At 50.7% G+C, this 20,000-nt stretch overlaps 8 protein-coding genes across 15 annotated transcripts in view; 3 read left to right on the top strand and 5 right to left on the bottom strand.

The window, feature by feature from the left end:
• Positions 1-1,300, bottom strand: part of LOC126574344 (U3 small nucleolar RNA-associated protein 4 homolog) — a 2,393-nt gene extending 1,093 nt beyond the window's left edge. Inside the window, exons 1-2 of the mRNA XM_050234486.1 lie at positions 1,095-1,300; positions 1-1,034 (exon numbers count right to left, since the gene is read on the bottom strand). The exon at positions 1-1,034 is cut by the window's left edge and continues 1,093 nt beyond it. Coding sequence (XP_050090443.1) covers positions 1-1,034; positions 1,095-1,219 — 1,159 coding nt within the window. The 5' untranslated portion in view covers positions 1,220-1,300. The remainder of the gene's footprint in view (positions 1,035-1,094) is intronic.
• Positions 1,301-2,109: 809 nt separating this feature from the next.
• On the bottom strand, positions 2,110-2,886 carry LOC126576739 (uncharacterized). Its single transcript, XM_050238044.1, has 3 exons — positions 2,803-2,886; positions 2,627-2,730; positions 2,110-2,561 (listed from the first exon to the last, which is right to left on the bottom strand). Exons 2-3 carry the CDS (start codon positions 2,685-2,687, stop codon positions 2,110-2,112), a joined length of 513 nt encoding a protein of 170 aa, XP_050094001.1. The 5' UTR covers positions 2,688-2,730; positions 2,803-2,886.
• A 916-nt stretch (positions 2,887-3,802) lies between these two features.
• LOC126578897 (uncharacterized) lies at positions 3,803-15,708 on the bottom strand. Of its 8 annotated transcripts, none has more exons than XM_050241903.1 (5): positions 15,603-15,708; positions 8,038-8,610; positions 7,847-7,936; positions 5,504-5,941; positions 3,803-5,422 (listed from the first exon to the last, which is right to left on the bottom strand). In XM_050241903.1, the coding sequence occupies exons 2-5, from the start codon at positions 8,162-8,164 to the stop codon at positions 5,127-5,129; spliced, it is 951 nt and encodes a 316-aa protein (XP_050097860.1). In that variant the 5' UTR covers positions 8,165-8,610; positions 15,603-15,708; the 3' UTR covers positions 3,803-5,126. The 8 variants fall into 8 exon arrangements, with proteins under 8 accessions (XP_050097860.1, XP_050097861.1, XP_050097863.1 ...); XM_050241904.1 differs by having other exon boundaries at positions 15,557-15,698; XM_050241906.1 differs by lacking the exon at positions 15,603-15,708 and adding an exon at positions 15,167-15,539.
• LOC126578894 (vitellogenic carboxypeptidase-like) lies at positions 6,209-7,797 on the top strand. The gene has a single exon (XM_050241899.1). It carries the CDS (start codon positions 6,225-6,227, stop codon positions 7,734-7,736), a length of 1,512 nt encoding a protein of 503 aa, XP_050097856.1. The 5' UTR covers positions 6,209-6,224; the 3' UTR covers positions 7,737-7,797.
• Positions 15,709-15,800: 92 nt separating the features above from the next.
• LOC126578900 (programmed cell death protein 5) lies at positions 15,801-16,623 on the top strand. The gene is made up of 2 exons (XM_050241913.1): positions 15,801-15,960; positions 16,155-16,623. The coding sequence occupies exons 1-2, from the start codon at positions 15,907-15,909 to the stop codon at positions 16,488-16,490; spliced, it is 390 nt and encodes a 129-aa protein (XP_050097870.1). The 5' UTR covers positions 15,801-15,906; the 3' UTR covers positions 16,491-16,623.
• On the bottom strand, positions 16,608-18,530 carry LOC126578895 (protein disulfide-isomerase TMX3). Its single transcript, XM_050241901.1, has 3 exons — positions 18,326-18,530; positions 18,000-18,252; positions 16,608-17,912 (listed from the first exon to the last, which is right to left on the bottom strand). The coding sequence occupies exons 1-3, from the start codon at positions 18,360-18,362 to the stop codon at positions 16,916-16,918; spliced, it is 1,287 nt and encodes a 428-aa protein (XP_050097858.1). The 5' UTR covers positions 18,363-18,530; the 3' UTR covers positions 16,608-16,915.
• Positions 18,531-18,592: 62 nt separating this feature from the next.
• Positions 18,593-19,638, top strand: LOC126578899 (nuclear envelope phosphatase-regulatory subunit 1 homolog). Its single transcript, XM_050241912.1, has 4 exons — positions 18,593-18,784; positions 18,863-18,934; positions 19,006-19,140; positions 19,215-19,638. The coding sequence occupies exons 1-4, from the start codon at positions 18,754-18,756 to the stop codon at positions 19,379-19,381; spliced, it is 405 nt and encodes a 134-aa protein (XP_050097869.1). The 5' UTR covers positions 18,593-18,753; the 3' UTR covers positions 19,382-19,638.
• The window catches only part of LOC126578896 (THO complex subunit 6), a 1,406-nt gene continuing 891 nt past the window's right edge, over positions 19,486-20,000 (bottom strand). Inside the window, exon 3 of the mRNA XM_050241902.1 lies at positions 19,486-20,000. This exon is cut by the window's right edge and continues 139 nt beyond it. Coding sequence (XP_050097859.1) covers positions 19,653-20,000 — 348 coding nt within the window. The 3' untranslated portion in view covers positions 19,486-19,652.

The following is a 20,000-nucleotide window of genomic DNA, read 5'->3' as shown; positions in this document are numbered from 1 at the left end:
CCTTGCTGCGAATCTGCATAACCTTCCGACCCGCACCGGTACAATCGAGCCCCTCGGCATCGGCTATCCGATTCGCAAGGGTCCACACTTCGAGGTAGTTCACGTACTTTAACAGCACTAACCGGCTATCGGCTGCAACCACGGTTGACGGTGACGGTAGCAGCGGTAGATATTTGTCCGTTTGGAACGGTGGAAACGAAGTAACGACCAGCATACCATCAACGCCTCCCGACACGAGGCTATTGCGACCGAACGTTACCATCGTTCTGATGTCGTGAGTGTGTGGTCGCCGGACAGCGGTTCGAATGAATTGATTGCGGCGACCGCCACGATTTCCTTGTGTCCTTCGGAACGTGCTAATGTTTGATTCGATCCCTGCTACGTACAGCGTCCGCTCGTCCTCCTCCATCGCTATGCAAAGCAGATCACCCTTGGATACGGGCATGCTTTCGAGCACCGTTCCCAGCTGGCCATCGTAAAACATTAAGCGGCCTCGTGAGTCAACGGAAATGACCGTGAAGTCCTTCATTACCCATACATCCCACACCAGCGTCGCAATCCGATGGTCCGTGCGACCCGTCGTCATCTTGTGCACTGCGTGGCCATTCCGCACATCCCACACGCGCACAGCATCGGCCGAACCCGTCACCAGAAAATCTCCACTCGGATCGAACCGACAGCACAACACCCGGCCATCCTGCTTGTCAAGGACACGTTCGTACGCGAGATCGTCGTTCTCCAGCACGTACAGATTAATGTAGCCTCCCTCGGTCCCCACGGCCAGTCGCCGACCGTCGCGGCTCACGTCGATACACCAGGCCGCATTGCCGGTCACCAGCATCGATTGTTTCACGCGCGGTTGGCTGCCGGGCCGGAGATCCCACTCAACCAGCGTACCGGCTAAGCTCACCGAAAACAATCGTTCGTTTTCGGCCCACGCCAGCCCTTCGATGGACACTCCGACACCGCCCGGGATCGTCTTCTCCATAAACCGCGTGTGCACCATATTCCAGATCTCGATCGTGCCATCGTCCCTGCAAAGCGCAACGCCGTTGTTCAAGATCACAGCAACCAGGTTGAGGAGGGCTTCTTACCTAGCCAGCGCCAGCCGGTTCGTCTGCCGGTTCATCGCTGTGCAAACGATGGTCCGGGGCAGCAAGTTGTAAAACTGCACATTGTGCAACCGACAGCTATCGGTTGCCGGTTTTTGCGGGATCATTTTCCTTTGCCGTCGTGGAAATTTGCCGCCGTTTGTTTCACTTTTCTACGCGGCACGCACGTGTTTTCGGGTGTTTTTGTTTCGAAAGCCGGCGGATGACAGCGAGCCCCTTCAGGAACGGCTCGCATGAGCGCAACATAGAACATAGAACATAGAAGCATGGTTCACACGCTACGCTTTGTGTGATGCGATTACGGAGATAAAAATTAGTTTCGTTGAACATTGAAAAGGAACAAATGAAATCGAAGTCGTCAGCCGCTTGACTCCTCAATTCCTTTTAATAATATGAACGATAATTATAGTTAAATATTAAATATTTGATATTGATATTGGCCACGTGTTTTCGGGTTTTTTTGTTTCGAAAGCCGGCGGATGACAGCGAGCCCCTTCAGGAACGGCTCGCATGAGCGCAACATAGAACATAGAACATAGAAGCATGGTTCACACGCTACGCTTTGTGTGATGCGATTACGGAGATAAAAATTAGTTTCGTTGAACATTGAAAAGGAACAAATGAAATCGAAGTCGTCAGCCGCTTGACTCCTCAATTCCTTTTAATAATATGAACGATAATTATAGTTAAATATTAAATATTTGATATTGATATTGGCCACGTGTTTTCGGGTTTTTTTGTTTCGAAAGCCGGCGGATGACAGCGAGCCCCTTCAGGAACGGCTCGCATGAGCGCAACATAGAACATAGAACATAGAAGCATGGTTCACACGCTACGCTTTGTGTGATGCGATTACGGAGATAAAAATTAGTTTCGTTGAACATTGAAAAGGAACAAATGAAATCGAAGTCGTCAGCCGCTTGACTCCTCAATTCCTTTTAATAATATGAACGATAATTATAGTTAAATATTAAATATTTGATATTGATATTGGCTACTAGATGATATACTCCTGCTCAAAATGTCCTGCATTAAGCTCTACCTTGCCTGACTGCGTGTTGTAAAAAATGTGTGATTCACACGTGCTGTTCCCTTGGCGGCCCTCTTCGTAGAACAATGCCGCCTTGACCAGCACTTCACTGGATTGTACGTTCTGCGGAGGGTTTAAGGGAATCACACGGGGAATCGAACCGTCCGGGGAACGCACGATGATACCAATTTTAATTAAAGTAACCCTGGGTGCGGCGGTCTGTTGGTTGCAGCCAAGGATAGCCGGAGGATCCTTGATGGTTGTGTTCTGATCCTGCGGTACATCGGAACCGGCCTGGGAATCAGTCGACACCTGTGTAATAGAAGAATCATCCGAACGAACGTCTTCAGTTGTGCGACGGCTAAGCGGTACCATTTCGTGGGCTTTCTCTAGCTCATTAACGTAGTGGGCTAGTCCAGCTGGAATGCGAACAGGATTGATCCTTAGCAATTTAGCAAACCTTTTTGAATGCGCGAGACCTTACTTGTGAGCAATCGGTTCTGGCCCATCTTTGCAGATGGCCTGGTCGGCACCTGATCGCTCATCCACCAGTTGCTCCATTCCGGTGGAATGGGAATGTCGATGTTGCTGGATTTAGAAGCACAATTTGTGAATCATTTTGTCTAGCTACGCATCTCACATCTCTCTCACGTTCCTTACCTAGAAACTGTTCGTGTAACAACCGGAACTGGTGCGGGAATGTTCTCCACTATCTCTCCATCATCTTCGCCATTTTCTTGCACCACCGCCACATTATCGGTGCGAGAAAAGCAAGCAAATTTCCTGAAAAATCCCAACATTACTCAAGAGCACCAGTGGAGGACAATCGAAGCACAAAAAGTGAAATAAATTCCAACGGTTACTTTGATTTGAGCAGCCGAAACGGTGGTTCTTAAGGTGCCTGGCCAGCATAGCAATTTTATGCAAACAAGCATTGAGCGTGAATTGCAAGAAAGTTCCTATTGTGGTCAGGCACCTCAACTGTCAAACACAATTTGCAACGGATGAAACTGGTGGGCACCGATACCACAAAATTCCTTCTTATCGACACGCAATAAGTTTTTGGATAGTTTTCCGAGGAAACTTTGCCGATAATTATAACGAATCACCAGCGTTTGCATCGAGAATCCAGTATCGCCCGACTGTAAATCACATACTCACGATGGATGACCAACAGCCTCGCACCGTTTCCTGGGGATTCAGCAACCCCAACGCAAAACCGCTTCCGCCGAAACCGATCCTAAAACGAAACCGTCCAGCATCTATGAAACGCAACAGTGGAGATGAAATCAGCAAGCTTGAGGTATGGACTTGTAAGGGTAGGTGCTGCTACAAGATCCTTTATCCTGTAATCCGCACTATTCTACTTCCAAACAGGAAGATCCTGCCAACGATGACTCAAAGGCGACTTGGTACACCACAAAGACGGCGACTCCGAAAACGCAGAAGAAGAAGAAGAAGAAGCAGAAGAAGAGTTTCCTCCGCAGAGTTCTAGATTTTTTCATGTGTTGTCGTTAAGGTCACGTCGGGACCACCAATCAGTCCATGCGACGCAGCGTTTAATACGAAAGCATACAAATTACTGCTGCGTTACCAAATAAATCCCACCAAAAGCAGAACGTTACTCTGCGAACTGTGTTCAAGCCATAATTTGCTGTGCATCTGTCTTTATTAGGCGCCCTCTGTCCGCATTGTTCCCATGCCCGGGAGTTGTCAGACCTCAACAGCAACAGAACCGCTTTTCCGAAACTATAACCTGCGCGTGTGCTCCACAAGGATGATCGTAACAATCAAACAATTCATTCTTAATGAATCACAGTAGGCTCGCCGCGCCGGCACGGTATGGTGGTTCACATCCGGCCCCCCGCCTTACTTTCTCCGCTAATCGGAGTGCAACGTAACGAAAAGGGGTAAAAAACATCAGGTTAAATCCTAAAAAAGTATTAACTTATACACACTGACTCTACATGCTTGCTGTGTCTCGATCCTCCTCGATTGTATGATTCTCCGAGATTCGGATTCTCGGATTCGTTTAAAAAATAAGAATACTTTCGCGATCAATGCACAATCTCCCGTGCGGCATAAAACTGCATTCGCTTACCTCGATATTGCTTCCTATTGCTTAACCACCTAAGAACAGAAACAGTGCAGAGAAACGGTGCGAAAGAAAACATCGCTTGGACAGTATTCTTCTGTGTTTAAACGTACGTAAAACTGATTGGAATGCTGCTGATTGGATTGGCTTAGCGCTAGAAACTTCTTCCTTTGCTAACTTATACACCTAACGCGACGGATTCAATTCCCTTCTCGATGGACGGAATACTTGCTCCCAGCATACTTGGACGAGTGCAGGTTGCGTGTTGCTAAGACCCTGTTGGAAGACCACAGATAGGTTTGTTTTCATTTTCTAGCAATTAGTCTACGTAAAAATTAAACAAATAATCATCTCTCTTCCCTACCCTGCCCATGCACGGTATGCTGCTCAATACGATGATAAACAATACATTGATGCTTGCTTACTGTTCCCTACACTCACGACGGCCTGTCCAACAGAACGATATGAATGGCCTAGAGAGAATAGCTTAAAGGCTATAGAACGGATGAGATTGAATTGCTTCGAGATTGTTTGGGATTCTGTGATTGCCGTTCGACCCACTTTTGCGCTCGGTATACTCGCAAGGCGATGATGGATAAGGCAACAGGTAAGAAGGCATGGGTTACAAATCACGCGGCACACAACGGGGCACACGCACTCCTCGTTCGCATCACCTCTATTTACAGTTCAGTTCGTGCGTCCCATTTTCTCGACATTTTACACGTGGTTTTTTGCTTTTAAACATTAAATGGACTACACCTCACGTCAGAGCGCCAATCAGGATGGACGCATAATTTACAATTGGCCGCAAAGCGAAACGATGGACGGAAAACGGATGGATACCACTGCTTGCTATGTATCTCATGGATAAGTAGGATGGTACTACCGCTTACACATCGGTACTGTGCGTTTGAATGCGCACCTTCTTGACGCTTCCATTGCGCTGCATCCGTGGCGATTGGTTGCCACCGGAGTAACCCGGATTGCGTATACCAAGGCCATCGTTGGTAGAGTTTGGTGGCCGCGGTTTCTTTAGGCTCGATCGCAATGGTGTCCTCGTTACCGAGCCGGACCCTATCGTCGAACCGTTCGAAACGGTCGTAACTGTCGTGTTGACCGATTGCATGCTGCCGTTCATACCGGACGGAGGATATGGTCGTCCCGATGCATCCGTTACCGAAATCCCTGCAAATAAAAGTCAAATGGACAGGCCATCACCAATTAGTGCACGCTCCTCCTGGGTTCATCAACGAGTCCTCTACTTACCGTTAGGATTGTGTGATGTTTCTCGAAAACCGGGATTGTTATAGGTCGAACCACGTGGCCGACCGTTAGAGGAAGCGTTCGAAAGCATCGTCGGATCACCTTCGGGCCGCTTCGTGAGAATACGATCGTAAACGGCTAGAGCAAGCAAACCCATCGACAGCGCCGCTACTAGGATCTGCAGATAGAAGGAGATCCCTCGTGTGATGTAGTATCCCGCTCGATCGTCGTCGGTTTGCAGGGCGAACAAGGCAGCCGCGCCAAGTGAAAGTCCTGTCGCTAGAACGGACGCCACGAGCTTCACTGTGACTAGCGCTAGGTAGCTCATACAGACACGATCACGCGACGAAATCATGGCGATCTGTATGATGCTCAGGACGCAGAATATCGCAAACAGTACACAACCACCGACAGCAAGCATACCACTGGCAAAGACCACTCCTGTTTAAGAGAGGACACATGAAGAGAAAGGGAGAGGGAGAAAGAGAGCATTAATTTAGTACACAATTCACAACAAGCAGCAAAGGGACAACCACACAATAATACGATCGTACGGGGCTTCTCGGCAAAAGACGATCGTACAATTACAAATACAAAGCCGGGCGCAATCTATCTGACCCCACGACAGGGCACACGCATTGATAAGCCGTGTTTCAATCGGTGTTTGTCCCAGCACCATCGTTCTGCTCATCAGTAAGTCAACATCCTTTGAGTGATCGTCACCATGATTCGTCTCGATTCCGTTCCCATCTGTGGGCTTTTGATTTTCCTTCTTGTGTTCATCGGCAGTGGCCAGTGTTTCTTTCTTAATCCGTATCAAAAGTTTTGGCAGCAACCGACGGTGCATGGCAGTGCTTCGAAACCGGCATCGAGCGAGCAAAGCGATCATGGATTACCGCTGTTCCTTACGCCGTACATCGAAGCAGGCAACATAACGGAGGGCCAACGGGCAGCTCGGGTGCAGCACCGTCGCATCCGGGGATTCGAGTCATACGCTGGCTTCCTCACCGTCGACAAGCGATACAACTCCAATCTCTACTTTTGGTTCTTTCCGGCGAAAACGAATGCGACCACAGCCCCACTGCTACTCTGGCTACAGGGCGGTCCTGGTGCATCGTCTCTGTTTGGACTGTTTGCGGAAAATGGGCCGTTCAGTATAAACAAGGAGCTGGTGGCCGTCCCGCGGAACCATTCCTGGTACGAAAATCACAATCTACTCTACATCGACAATCCGGTTGGGACGGGGTTTAGCTTCACGGAGCAGGAGACCGGTTACGCTCGCAACCAGGTGCAGATTGGCGAGGAGCTGTACACGGCGATAGTGCAGTTTCTGCAACTGTTTCCTCACCTTCAAAACGTACCGTTCTACATCACCGGTGAATCGTACGCCGGCAAGTACGTGCCCGCGCTCGGTTATACGATCCACCGGAAAAACACGGATCCTGCCACACCGCCCGCTCGACGCATCAATCTGGCCGGCATGGCAATCGGGAATGGGTACAGCGATCCCATTAATCAGCTCAACTACGGGGATTATCTCTACCAGCTGGGACTGATCGATGCCAATGCGCTGGAACGCTTCGAGCAGGACGAACAAACCGTCGCCGAGTGCATAGCCAAGGGTAACTATCAGTGTGCCTTCGACGTGATGGATGAGCTACTCGATGGCGACGCTAATGTCGGCCAATCGTTCTTCCGTAACGTGAGCGGCTTCGAGCTGTATTACAACTATCTGCATCCAGTAGCCACTGCCGAGGAAATGTTCCAACAGTTGAATCTGGTTGCTTTCCTCAATCTCGACGAAACCCGTCCGGCTTTACACGTCGGCGATCTGCCGTTCCATGATCTGGACACGGACAACAAGGTAGCGCGTTATCTAGAAGAGGACGTGTTTCAAAGTGTCGCGCCCTGGATCTCGGAGTTGCTTGAACACGGTTACCGTATACTCTTTTACAACGGTCAGCTGGATATCATCTGCGCTTATCCGATGATGGTAAACTACCTGCAGATGCTGCAGTTCAATGGTGCGCACTACTATCGCCAGGTACCGAGGGGCATCCTTACGATCGACGGCGAAACGGCCGGTTATTTTAAGCTAGCCTATGCGTTGACCGAAGTCCTTGTGCGCGATGCCGGTCATATGGTACCGCGCGATCAGCCCAAGTGGGCCCATCGAATCATCACCAGCTTTACTCATCCGGTGCACGGAAAACATAACTTCGAATCCGGTTTGTAACGTTTTCTGCACAGTACAGTTGCATGCATCATAAAGCAATAAATGAAGTTCGAGCCTACGACATCTTAAAATCAAACTTTCAATCGTTCTTTGTCCGCCCCGCTACTTACCTAGTGGTCGAAAGCGACCAACGTCACCGCATCGTTCTCGGTAGCTCAGCACTTGACACTTTTGCCATGGTCCAAAGTACCCTCGATCCTCTGTATCGTGTACGATGGTGAGAAAAGAAGATAAAGCTCCAGTTAGTGATGTGATGGTACGTGAAAGGGCAATTCCAAGGGCTCCTCGCGAGTAAACTGACCTACTCCCGAACGGCCTTCATAGTACGCCCAGACGGGCACGCCGACAGCCGTCGCGCTGATGACCAGACAGAGGAATCCTAGTGCGGTCACTAGCACGGCATAGATATTCGGTTTAATTCCCGCCATAATGGGGAAGGGGTTGCTTTTGCTGTTGCTGATGGTGCTGCTGCTGCTGCTGATGGTGTCGGGAGTGGTGTTTGCGGACACGCGACTGCTGCTGGCGCATCTCGCGCACTACGATTTGTCACCTTCGCCGCCGTCTCGGCCTGTACTCTCGCTATTTTTCACCCCCCCCCCCCTTTTTCTCTCCTTCTCTCCGTCTATTGGTCCACGGTTTCCGATGCGTCTGAAGTGCAAGTGAAAGCCTTCGCCGCTATCACCACGCGTCCACGTCTAATCGTGACGACCCTCAATGACCGGCCAGACAGCTTATTTTTTTTTCAAGTTCGATGAGCCGAAGCCGGGTTCTACCCGCTGGTGATAATCACTCTACTCTCTGCGTCTCAGACATCGTCTCCCCTACCGATCGTGTTTCTGTTTTTCTTTACGCACCGGAACTGTCGGAAAAGGAGCTGCAAAGGAGAGAAAGCAAAAGAAATGAATCAATTAACTTAGCGATGGGTCGAGTGATGGGCGACGAGCTGGCGGCACAGCACGGACTAGGAATCGTTGATGAGTTGTGCGCGTGCCGCCTCGAATTGGCTACTGTGGACTTGATTTTGCGAGTAGCTGTCCCCTGGTTCGCACCAAGCAGCAATTTAGGAAAGTAATTAAAATTCCTTTCCCAAAGATGCACCGGGGCTGCACATACGCAGTTGTGTGATGAATTGATGATGACAATCTGAAATGTTTAATCTTCTTCTTTATAAAAGTGTGATCTTTGCTCGCTTTACTGCTGCTAAACGTGGCCGGCAATGCGGTAAGTGAAGGGGACATTTCGAGATAAGAAGTAGTAGCGCTCATTGTTTAGTTAACGGCGAGGGGGTCTTCAATTTACTGCTGCAGGTGATGAGCGGTGACCAGTGGCCTACTTGGACCTTCGAAAAATTGCCGTTGCCCCTTAAATGTCGGTTGCTGGGAAAGGACGGTGGTAATATGAGAACGAAGTGGGCCGCCTACACCGGCAAACAACACCGGTCTCACACGGCCAACCGGTCGGTAGGTTTTTTCTTCTTCTCTGCTACACCGCACAATTTAACACTCTCCCGGGCCAGGCTGCGGAATAGAGGGTTCGCGCGCGACGCCCTTCGCGTTGATGAAATATCATCCCCGCTAGAGTCTTCTCTAGGTATCTAGGCCTTGGTGACGTTAAGTAAAAACGTACGTATTACTTCACTACGGACTAAACACTGACCTAGCACAGCCACGGCCAGCTGTGGTGAGAAGAGGGCATGTCGCAAAAGCAATTATCCGCTACCATACTGAACGTGCCAGTCCCATATCCAACCCACGTGCACTGGAATACACATGTTGGATGGATGAATTTTGTTTGTTCCCCCTGTTGCCGGAGCCGAACGCACGTTTAGAGATGATCAAATTCGATTACGCAATCCCAACGAAACAGAACGGCGAATACATTAGTTACGCTGCGGTTACGCGGGTCTAGAATAAATTAAGAACACTTCTGCCATTTGCTACTCGCTGCTGGCTGCTAGAAATCTCACCTCAACCTGTTGCGTGTGCTTTGGCCACTGTGTTGTTGCACCATATTTTGTTTAATATTCTAGAGTGCCAAGAACGGCAGCCATTCGACCGTCCGTTTGGTGAGCATTTGTTTCCGCTAACGAGTCTAGGAAATACGGCCTCGTCATCTGCTACTTACAGACGCAATAGTTCCCTCTTTCTAGTCTCCTGGGATTGGTTGTACTTTAATACCAGCCAGCTTAGTACTCCCGCGTTCACTTACCGACCCCTTTCCCGCACTCAGAGGGGCACTGGAATTGTATGCCCTCGGACTCGGATTGCCAATGCATTCTTCTCATAGAAGCAGTGGTGGCATTGGTGGTGGTTAGAACAAACTGTGCAAAAGGAAGATTGCACGGCGCAATAATGGCGATGGAAAGGGTGGTGACACCGGGCGGTCATGGTTGTTGTGTTGGCGTTGTGGGATTTTGTGGTTTTCTCATTAGAATATCCGTCTGCTGAGCGCGCTCGCGACACCGACGGTGAGGCAGTATAGGTTCGTGACACACGCAACCGCCAGTTCCCGATGGGAGTTCCCGTTGATTAAAAAGCTACATTGTTGGTTGGCCTTTGGGGTTCAATTTCCTTGTTGCTTCGCTCACAGCACACCACACCAGCGGTGAGCTACCGCGTTGCCCGCTGGTGGGATGGTCAAGAATATAGGTCAGATGGTTGATTGTGGTGTTATTGATTTTTGTTCCTCACTTGAAGATGCATACCATCCAGCGAGGGAAAATGGGTCACACAAAGAAAGAACCCCTCGACCAACCTCGATAATATCATCGGGAATCAGAATTGACCTTTATAAAACAACGCTTTAGCAATCCATGGCGTGCTAAGTGATTCAATCGATTTCCTACTCGAGCATATCTCTCGCACGCGTCACAAACTGGATGGCAGGCAACGTGATCGAGCCGTGATCTAGCAAGCTCTGGTACCCAGGGCGAGTGGTCCGTGGCGCTGTTGTAGCTTATCATGTAAATTTTAGGGAAACTGAAACCTACCGAAATGGACATTCTATTTATAAAAATCGCCGCCATTCTGACCGGTACAAGCCAGCTACAAGTCGGTTGGAACACGATCAAACGTTTGATATGCTGTGGAAAATCATTGGAATGGAAGTAAAGAAGGCAGACGGGGAAAACCGCATAGCGCCACAACCATAACACTATCCATCTCATGTGGAAATTAATTTATAGGGAAATGGCAAAACATTTCCAATCTTGCCTTGCGATGTTGATGCTGCACATGATTAGCTATTTGGCGCAAATCATAGCAGCCATCGAAAAGAAAACATGGCCAGGAAATGAGTTTCTTTCATCGCGATGAGATGGTCGGCGATGAGACTCTATTTGCCTTCCCACGGCACTAGGTTGTCTGTGTTGGACTTTTCTGTCGAGCAGAGATACCAAAATGTGGAAGATACGAAGAACGTTTGCAAAATTATTTGAAGCAAACGCCGTACCGCTGAGCAGCAGCAGCAGCAGCAGCCCCATAACAGATGCAAAACTGGTGCACTTACCCGAAAGCATAACGGGTCACCACCGCACCACGTTTCTCCCGTTAGACCAGCGTTTTCCGTCAAGATCAAGGCTTCAAGAAGAGAGTTGGATGGTTGAATAGATCAATCGAGCGAGGACCATCGAAAATCGTTCGCGAACAGCAAGCGAGCGAACGAACGAAACGGTGCTTCTAATGCTGCCAACGGGCGTGTAATGCGTGAAGGCACCTCCTCCCACCACCATCATCATCATCATCATCACCTGAAGCACTAGAAGTTGGCCACGGTGAATTCAGGGTTCGAGCATCGTCGTCGTCGTCGTCGTCGTCGTCGACCAGGCAGGCGTACAGACGGCAGAAACTGGACTACACAACGACGTAGCCCGGTCTGGGACCACCCCATCATCACACCATTAGCCACCAGGGTCTCACCAGTATAGGAAGGCATTTAGTTCATCCGGTGTCCGTTGTGCGACGGTCGCGGATCGATCGGTGGTCATAGCACAGCACAGTTTCACTTCCGTTAGCCCCACACCCATGGGAGTGTATGTGTATATTTGTGTGACTAACGGAGGCCCACCCTTCTCCTCAGGGGATGCGATTGCATGCGTGTCTAATATTGCGTGATGGTTCGTGCGAAACGTTTGCATATGCGTGCTGCTCGCTGCTGTTATCGATCTCTTTGGTATGCCCAAAGGGAAGGCCGCCGCACCTCGGCCACGGATCTACTTGAAACAGAATCTCATGCCCACCACTCCCAAGAAACTCCGATAGGCCGACCAGAGAAGGTCATCTCGTTGGCATCGGGCCATCATCATCATCGCCATCAGCAGCGTATCATCGTGATCATCTTTCAACGCGTCGCATACGATCGCATGGTAATGCAAATACGAAACAGATGAGCTACGATCGAAGAACCACTCTCGCGTATCCTCCCCCCCCCCAAAACGGGTGGCGTTGCTTCATGGAGCGGTGCGGAGCTCCAGCGATCGATCATTCTCGGATGCATAACTCCACCATCTCATCCCCCCCCCCCCCCAACACGCACACAATGGCAACTGATGAAATCTGTGATTTGTGTATCATCTATCGCGGTCCGCGGTAACGAAGTTGACACGGGCATCATCATCGTTGACCGGCTGGCTGGCTGGCTGGGGTGCTGAGACCGAACGAGCAGTAGCCCATCTCAACCATACCGCACACCCCGCTAATGCAATTGTGCCGCAATCAAGCGTTCCACATCTGGTTTTTTTTTGCATTTTTTCGACAAAGTAGGCCGAGGTGGAATGTGTGAGGGAGTCGTGTCGCTGTCTGTCTGGGTCTGTCGCTCCGGCTCCGGCTGCTGCTGGTGGTGCACGACACTGGTGCAACGCCAAAAAGCAAGTTGAATTCTGATAGACTACCCGCAGATGCAGTGTGCTGGTGCAGCGCTCACGTTTTTATCATTTAAAAAAGGGTCCAAGGGTGGCCCGGACTTTGTGTGAAGTGAAATGATGATTTCCCACTTTTCCCGGCTGAAATTTAACGTTGAACCGGCCCCACCTTTTGCAGTGGAAACGTGGCGCGCTGAACTAAGCACCGTCTAAACTGTGCAGCGAACCGTGACCACGCAACAGCAGCAACAGTTGATGCGCCTAACTATGCGGAAGCACGCTTTTACAAACGAATTATCGACATTCACTTTGCCGCTTCGCTGCAACAACGCATGCATCGTAGTTGGCCGTGACAAAATGGAGTGGAGTGGAGGGAGGATCCGGTGCGGTCTACTCCGTGACCGTGATTCATCCGTCGTCGGTGAGTAAACCGGCAGTTCCTTCGCTGCGGTGGCAATTTGGGCAAGATTGTAAAAGACGAAAAGCGTCGTTGAGAGCCTTCCGTGGCAAGCGGGGCACGGTGCGGTCACATGCAAAAATACGTGCACGCCGAAGGAGACGACTCCGTCATCTCGATGCACGTGAGATGGATACCAAGACGGCGGCGAACGAGCTGATCATCGCGCCGCAGCACAAACACCACTATAACCCCTCCGAACGTGGTAAAAAAAAATCGCAATCGCATCGCATTTTCGCAGCATGCTCGGATGCATTTTGCTACAGGAAAAACGGTTCTCACGGGCCCCCCGGCACCACACCGATTGTCCGATTGAACCACCGGCCGGGCCGGTAGTTGGGTTTTTCCAAGCTGATGATAGAAATCAAAAGTTTCATCTTCTGGCCAACTTCCTGTTTTTCACGGATGCGGTGCGTGCGGTTCGGAAAAAAGGCATCCGAGGGAAAATAGACGGAAACCTAGGAGTCAGATAGCGCCACTTTCCCATCATTTCACGTAGCTGAACGGACGGTCCGCGAGAGGAGAGGTTGAATGTTTTCGCCCGAAAGAAGGTAAAAGGGTGGCAGAAATATGCTGAGAAAGGTGGTTTTTCATTTCAACACCCAGAATGGCTGTTGGCGCTTCAGGGGAAAGCAGACAGTTGAGCAAGGTTAGCCGCGGCAGGAGGGAGGCAAAAGAAAACACGAAAACAAATCCCCAACAATAGGATTGGCCTCTTACCGACCGGCCGACCGGCACCACCGGTTTATCTAAACGCCCCATTCTACAAGACAGCTTAATTAACTAATTCGCGCGCGTTGCTGCGACTGGTTGATCTATGCACTTTCCCGGTGGCCAATCCCGTGAATCGCAGATTCAGTGCCCTTTAAAATCGCCATCAACGAGCAGCAACGAAACCATGGCAACGGACGGTGGTTGTGTGGTTGCTGGCGTGATTGTGGCACAGTTTCGATGGCGGTAGTTGGTCTTCCGTTTCGTTTGGATTCCGGTTTGCGCGTAAACGGGATTGGGCGTCCCCTGTCCGTCCGGGGCGATGCAGAACTACGGCGGGGCAAGATTCCTCCTGCTGGATAAAAAGCGTCCCCCTGGTGCTGTTGTTGGCTTGGAGGTCGGAGAAATCGATTTGCATAAACGGCGGGCCCTACTCATAAACACACTCACTCACGTATGACGAGACCCACGGGGTCCGGGGGGATGGGTGGCCGGTGGTGTGAAGAGCGGCCGCGTGTCCACCAACCCCACCTTCGGCCATCAGACGTCACGTGCACCCTCATCCCCCTGGAGAAACACGTCACACAAGTTTTGTTGTTTCGTTGGGAGGTACCTACCGCGCACCACTCCTCATCACCACCACCACCACCACCTTCCTCTCCCTTATCCACCGTGGATGAAGGGCACAGGTAAAATTAAAAGCCAAGAAAACAAACTCGCGCGTTGCTGAGGAGAGGTGGTCGTCGCTTTCGCTGAACCATCACGCAATTCACGCACCCGCCGTCTCTCTCTCTCTCTCTGTTTCCATGTGGCTCTCTCTGTTGTTCCTGTGGCTTCTGCGACAACAAACGGTGACTTCTTCATGCTGCCACAGCTACCACATTCCACTGCACCCACTTAGCCCACCCACAAACCACAAGGTTCTGGTTTCCACGCGCATTTCCCAAACAAAATGTTGCCGCGTTACACACTGGGAATGGGGATGGGGAGTGCTGGAGTACGCGGATTATGACGCGACCACAGGCCAACAGCATTCCGGTTTGGCTACTTTTCTTACGTTTTTCTATCTTTTCTTCTCTTCTCCACTGTGATCGCTAGCTAGATGATCTCGCTTCACACTTCCTACACATTCCACCTCCCTTTTTTCCATGGGAGTAGCGCACGCATGTTTCACTTCCGACCGCCCCCGGGGAGAAACCGTTTGCACAGGTGTTCTTCCGCGCGGGGTGTTTCCACCTGCTTTCTTTCACCCGCGAGGCTTGCTCGGACCTTGGAATTTCACTCGACACTCGGCCAGGCACCTCGTTTCTGTGATCTCACCACACCAGCTCTTGGCTTCATTTAAATTTGTCACGCCGGGCGTCGTCGTTCGGTTATGTTTGATTTTCCGTTTTACGCACTTACCCCACCAACCACCCCCCTTTCCGGTGCACTAAATTTTAAGATCCACCGCACGAGCACGAGAAACCACCTGAATAAAGCGCTGGTAGGCCGAGCAGCCCCTCCACTCGCTGAGCTCGCTTTCTTTCTTTCTACCTTTGCATCCCGCAAGAACCGCTGGGGGGTCCCAATAGAACCCGCGATCGAGAGCGCAAACACGCACCCCACAAAGGCACAAACACGCACACTATCAGCGGCGATTCACCTTTCCAGGTGTTGGTGTTGGAGCCCGCGGAACGCGGAACGCGCAGCACCGCGATCTATGTGGGTTGGACCCCCGTTTGGGGGCGAACATTCCGTTTCCGAAAGGGGGTTGTTTTTTGAAAATTTCAATTAAACTCCATCTTCACTTACTAGCACAGGGTAACCGGCTACTATGTTACAACAATGCAACACTGACCTGAATCACGGGAAGCGTATTTATCAACGGCGGAGTACGATTTTCGCGGTGGAGCTCTTGGAGTCTGCTGGAGCTGTGGAATCCTACTGGCGCAAGTGCTGTCGCGGAGAGGGGAGAGCTTCAACCAGGCTGGACCTAAACGCCTTCGATCGGGCCGCTGTGCCACCCTGTGGCAGAATGACGCATCGAATGTCAAATTCCCGGCGCTGAATAAAAAAAAAGTTTGTTTTGTCCGCGAGGAGTTTCTGCATGATCACATTTTCCAGTTAAAACTCGCGTGTAATCGGCCTTCAAATCCACAAATATGGACGATCCAGAGCTCGAGGCGATCCGCCAGCAACGTTTGCAGCAGATGCAGGTATACACCGAACTTTCCTCGCAGGGGAAACCCTCCTTTCCTCGTCTTTTGGGAGCCGCAAAGGGCGACATGTCCAATCTGCGTCGATTTTCTGCTATATTTAGTGAACTGTCTCACCCACAAGTCTGCCTCCAAGGGGTGACGGGAGAACAATGATCAAATTAATTTCCTCCATCCTTTCCATCTTCCCACAGGGCTCCAATCCGGAGCAACAGAAGGCCCAGCAGGAACAGCGGCAGGCACAGGAAGAGATGAAGAATTCGATGCTAGTTCAGCTGCTGGATCAGGATGCACGTGCCCGATTGAATACGCTTAAGCTGAGCAAACCGGAGAAAGCACAGATGGTGGAGGGCATGATCATTCGGATGGCCCAAATGGGACAGATCGGAGGGCGGCTGGACGACGCCAGTCTGGTGAAGCTACTGGAGAGTCTTAACCAACAGATGCCTCGAAGCAATTCTACCGTCAAGTTCGATCGACGCCGAGCAGCTATGGATTCCGATGATGACGATGATGATTATGGTATATGAAAAGGCCCCCGTTGAGAGTGATCACCTTCCTTCACCCACGCTCCGTGTCATCTTGTGTGTTCGCTTAGCTGAATAAAAGAAAGCAACAAATACTCTCTCAACACGAGTGGGGGGTGGTTGGATTAAAAATGAGGATTTTCTCTCCTGATTCATTGATTTCGTTTCGGCTAAAAAGAAGGAGGTAACGTTCTAATTGAACATACAGATAGACGCAGACAAACACACGCACATACACTTAACACCGTACTTGGCCAGAGGGTGTACCGTTAGTTGAGGGAAAGTAAAATGGCTCTAAAACGATACTGAAATCGTGAGAAATGGTTTGACTAGAAAAAGCGACCTCCTATTTCCCCTGAAAAGGGTCGCCGGACCAGGCGACGGAATGTCGTCTCGCTCGTTCTCCGCGACACCGCCGAGCGTTCCGCTTACTCCTTCTTCTCGTGTCGTTGCTCGGCCTCCGTATCCTCTTCCTCGGCGTCCAGGATATCGGCACAACAGATCGAGTACATGATGAGCGAAAGGAAGCCCAGCGGAAGACCGAACAGGACCGTGGTCAGCACGGGATTGCCGATCCACATCTCGGCCAGCGAGGTTTTCGCCTCGAACCAAGCCCGATAGATGCGCACCGGCAGCGAATTTCCACCGAATGTCGGTGCCGTTTGATTGTGGATGCTGTCGAGGAAGATTTCGATCGCCTCGGGCGTCAACTGCAACGGATCGTCCTCCGGAATGTGGTGCTCGTTGGTGGTGGCATTCAGCACGATCAGGTGCGGCGTCGGCAAACTGTCCATCGCAATGGATCGCGCAAGTTCCGGATTACCGACCCAACCGAACTGGAAATGGCCATGGTACTTGTGTTTGTTTTTGTGTACAAATATTTCCACCATATCCCGGAACTCCTGTTCGTGGGCCGCGATCTCGCTCAGTTTGTTCTCCTCGACCACCGCCAGCACGAGGTACTTTTTCGTCTGCACCAGATGGTAAAGGTTACTGCGAGATATCTTCGGGAAAGTGGCAAACCGTTCCTCGTTCACCCACCGGAACAAGCTTTCGTTCAGATGGGCCGGTTCTATGCGCTCAAAGTTGTCCGAGTACGGGAAGTAGTAGTGACTTCGCTCCTTGTATACCAGCGCAGCAGGCGCTGTGTCGACATCGAAGTGGCGCTTGGCGATCTCCACCGATGTGGCGTAGAAGTAACCGTGAGCCTGGTAGGATTCGGCTGCACTGTAAAACACATCCCACAGCAACCCGGACTGTTTGCCGACGTACGTGAAGAAGATCGGATTGTTCGATTTGAGAATGTCGATACTGTCCGGTCGCGTGACGAGCTGTACCGGTGGTCCCGACATCCGATTTACGAAGTGGAGCAATTCCTCCTTCGACCGATCACCATTGTACACGTACTCGTACGGACCTTTCACACTGTCCGGAGGAGAAAAGCAAACATCGGAATCCATAAGTTATGCACCCTGCTGGGTGTGGTCAAAGCGTGGAAAGCCGGAAACTTACAATATAATCGTAGGATAAGCGTTCACTTTGAACTGTTGTGCAACGGCCGTAAAGCGGGTACAATCGACACGCCCGACGCGGATGTTGGTGTTGTAGAGGGCTTGTGCCACCAGTGCCCACACCGGTTCCAGTTTTTTGCAGTGGGCACACCACGGAGCGTAGAACATCACGAACCACTGGCCCTCATTCCGCACGTCCAGGAACCGATCGCTGAGCTCCAGAACTCTCGATCCCTTCACCAGGCTAAGAAAAACTGTATCCAGGGGAGGAGAGTAATTAGATTAAATTGCACCAGCACCAGGCGATTCTTGGGCGAACGAACTTACAAAACAGCAAAATAAACAACTTCCACACGCTCAACATTTTGGAGCCGTTTTTGCCCGAATGGCTGCTTCGACACTTTTAGGCGAGGTAGATTCTTCAATTGCGACTCCAGCAACACAGCATACCGCAAAAGCGACCACCCGGAAAAGCTGTTTTCTAGGCGAAAACGTTGCAAAATTCCGAGGCCAAAGCAATCGAGACGAAGATCCAGAAAATCCTGCCTCTGGGAAAAAAATCCTGTGCCCATGCAGCCGTTTGTTGTTTTTCGCTTCGCAAACAAAATATGACGAAAAAAGTGTTTTAAGTTCGGATGCGGCTTAAAGTGTAGCTAACTGAGCTTAAACCGTAAATCCTAGTCTTCCACGTTACCTCTAGTGGGTGGTATCGCAACGGGTGAACGGGTACAATTGCTCGCCGCAAAAAAGGCAAAATGTCTCCCTCCGAAACATCCGCCTGTGAGGGTAAGTTGGCAAGCATTCCTGATCCCGCTGTTTCGTAAGTTGGCTAGCGATTCTGATCCCGCTTTTTCCCCACCGCAGATCTCAAGGCTTTCGAGAGGAGACTTACCGAGGTGATTGCCTGCCTTCAGCCACCCACCCTCCGGTGGAGGTGTAAGTTGCTAGTGCCGGTGTTGGCCGAACCGAACCGAATCATCATTTGTGTCTTCTGGTTTTCGTTGCAGTGCTGCTGGGAGTCACGTCGCTCGTTACTTTTGTCGGTGCATTCTACTGGCTGACGGATCCGCGCACTTCGATCGTGCCACTGATTGAATCGCTTTTGAATCATTCAATCTTCACGATATCCACTATCGTGCTCTGTAAGTGAGCGAGTAGCCTGTGAACGGCAACGGGGAAGATTTTGCTTATCGTATGCCTCTTATCATCTTTCCAGTGCTCCTGTTCGTGTTTGGCATACACAAGCTCGTCATAGCACCGCAGATCATCACGTCGCGAACGAGGAACGTGCTGGCCGAGTTCAACATGTCCTGTGATGAAACCGGCAAGCTTATAGTGCGTCCCCGTCCAACCAATAACTCACGCTACATGGACCTGAGTTAAGTCATCCTCGCCACACTTGGCTTCCTAGCGTTGCTTGCTTGCTCCTGCTTCTCTGCCTGCGGCCACCGGTTCGACGTGGATTATGTAAATAGGACTAAACCGTGCTTACTTCCCAGCATTTTATTTTTTGTCATCGTACCACCTTGTATTTAACATTTCATTATGTTTTCGCGCAGTGTTCTGAGGCTTTATTATCTTCAATTCCGGGTCCCAGCAGGATATGTGAAGGGACCTCAATAAAAGATCCACTCCCCATACACGCAGCGGCGATCTATTTTTTGAACGTATTTAGTATGATGTCCCGGTAGGTGAAGTTGGTGCACACGTCGATCTGAGAGGAAGCGCCAGCGATGGACATAATTTTGTACGGGCTGGTCTGCAGCGCTACACTGTACACGGAGGGACCGGATATCGGAATCTCGGCTGTTATGTCTCCGTTAAAGTTAAACTGGCAAAGCGTGGGCCCATCACCTCCCGCGTAAATAACATCGTCAATGAAGCCGGACACGTGGACGCGATCGGGATAGTTGAAGTCTACCGTACATTCGAGCGATCGCAGGTGCCACATGGAAAACCGTGGTCCTCCACCGCACACGAACCAATCTTCCGTTAGCGATAC

Source organism: Anopheles aquasalis, chromosome 3 (assembly GCF_943734665.1).
Source record: "Anopheles aquasalis chromosome 3, idAnoAquaMG_Q_19, whole genome shotgun sequence".
NCBI lineage: Eukaryota > Metazoa > Arthropoda > Insecta > Diptera > Culicidae > Anopheles > Anopheles aquasalis.
The sequence above is the reverse complement of the archived record's forward strand: the minus strand, read 5'-3'. Positions and strand labels throughout refer to the sequence as shown.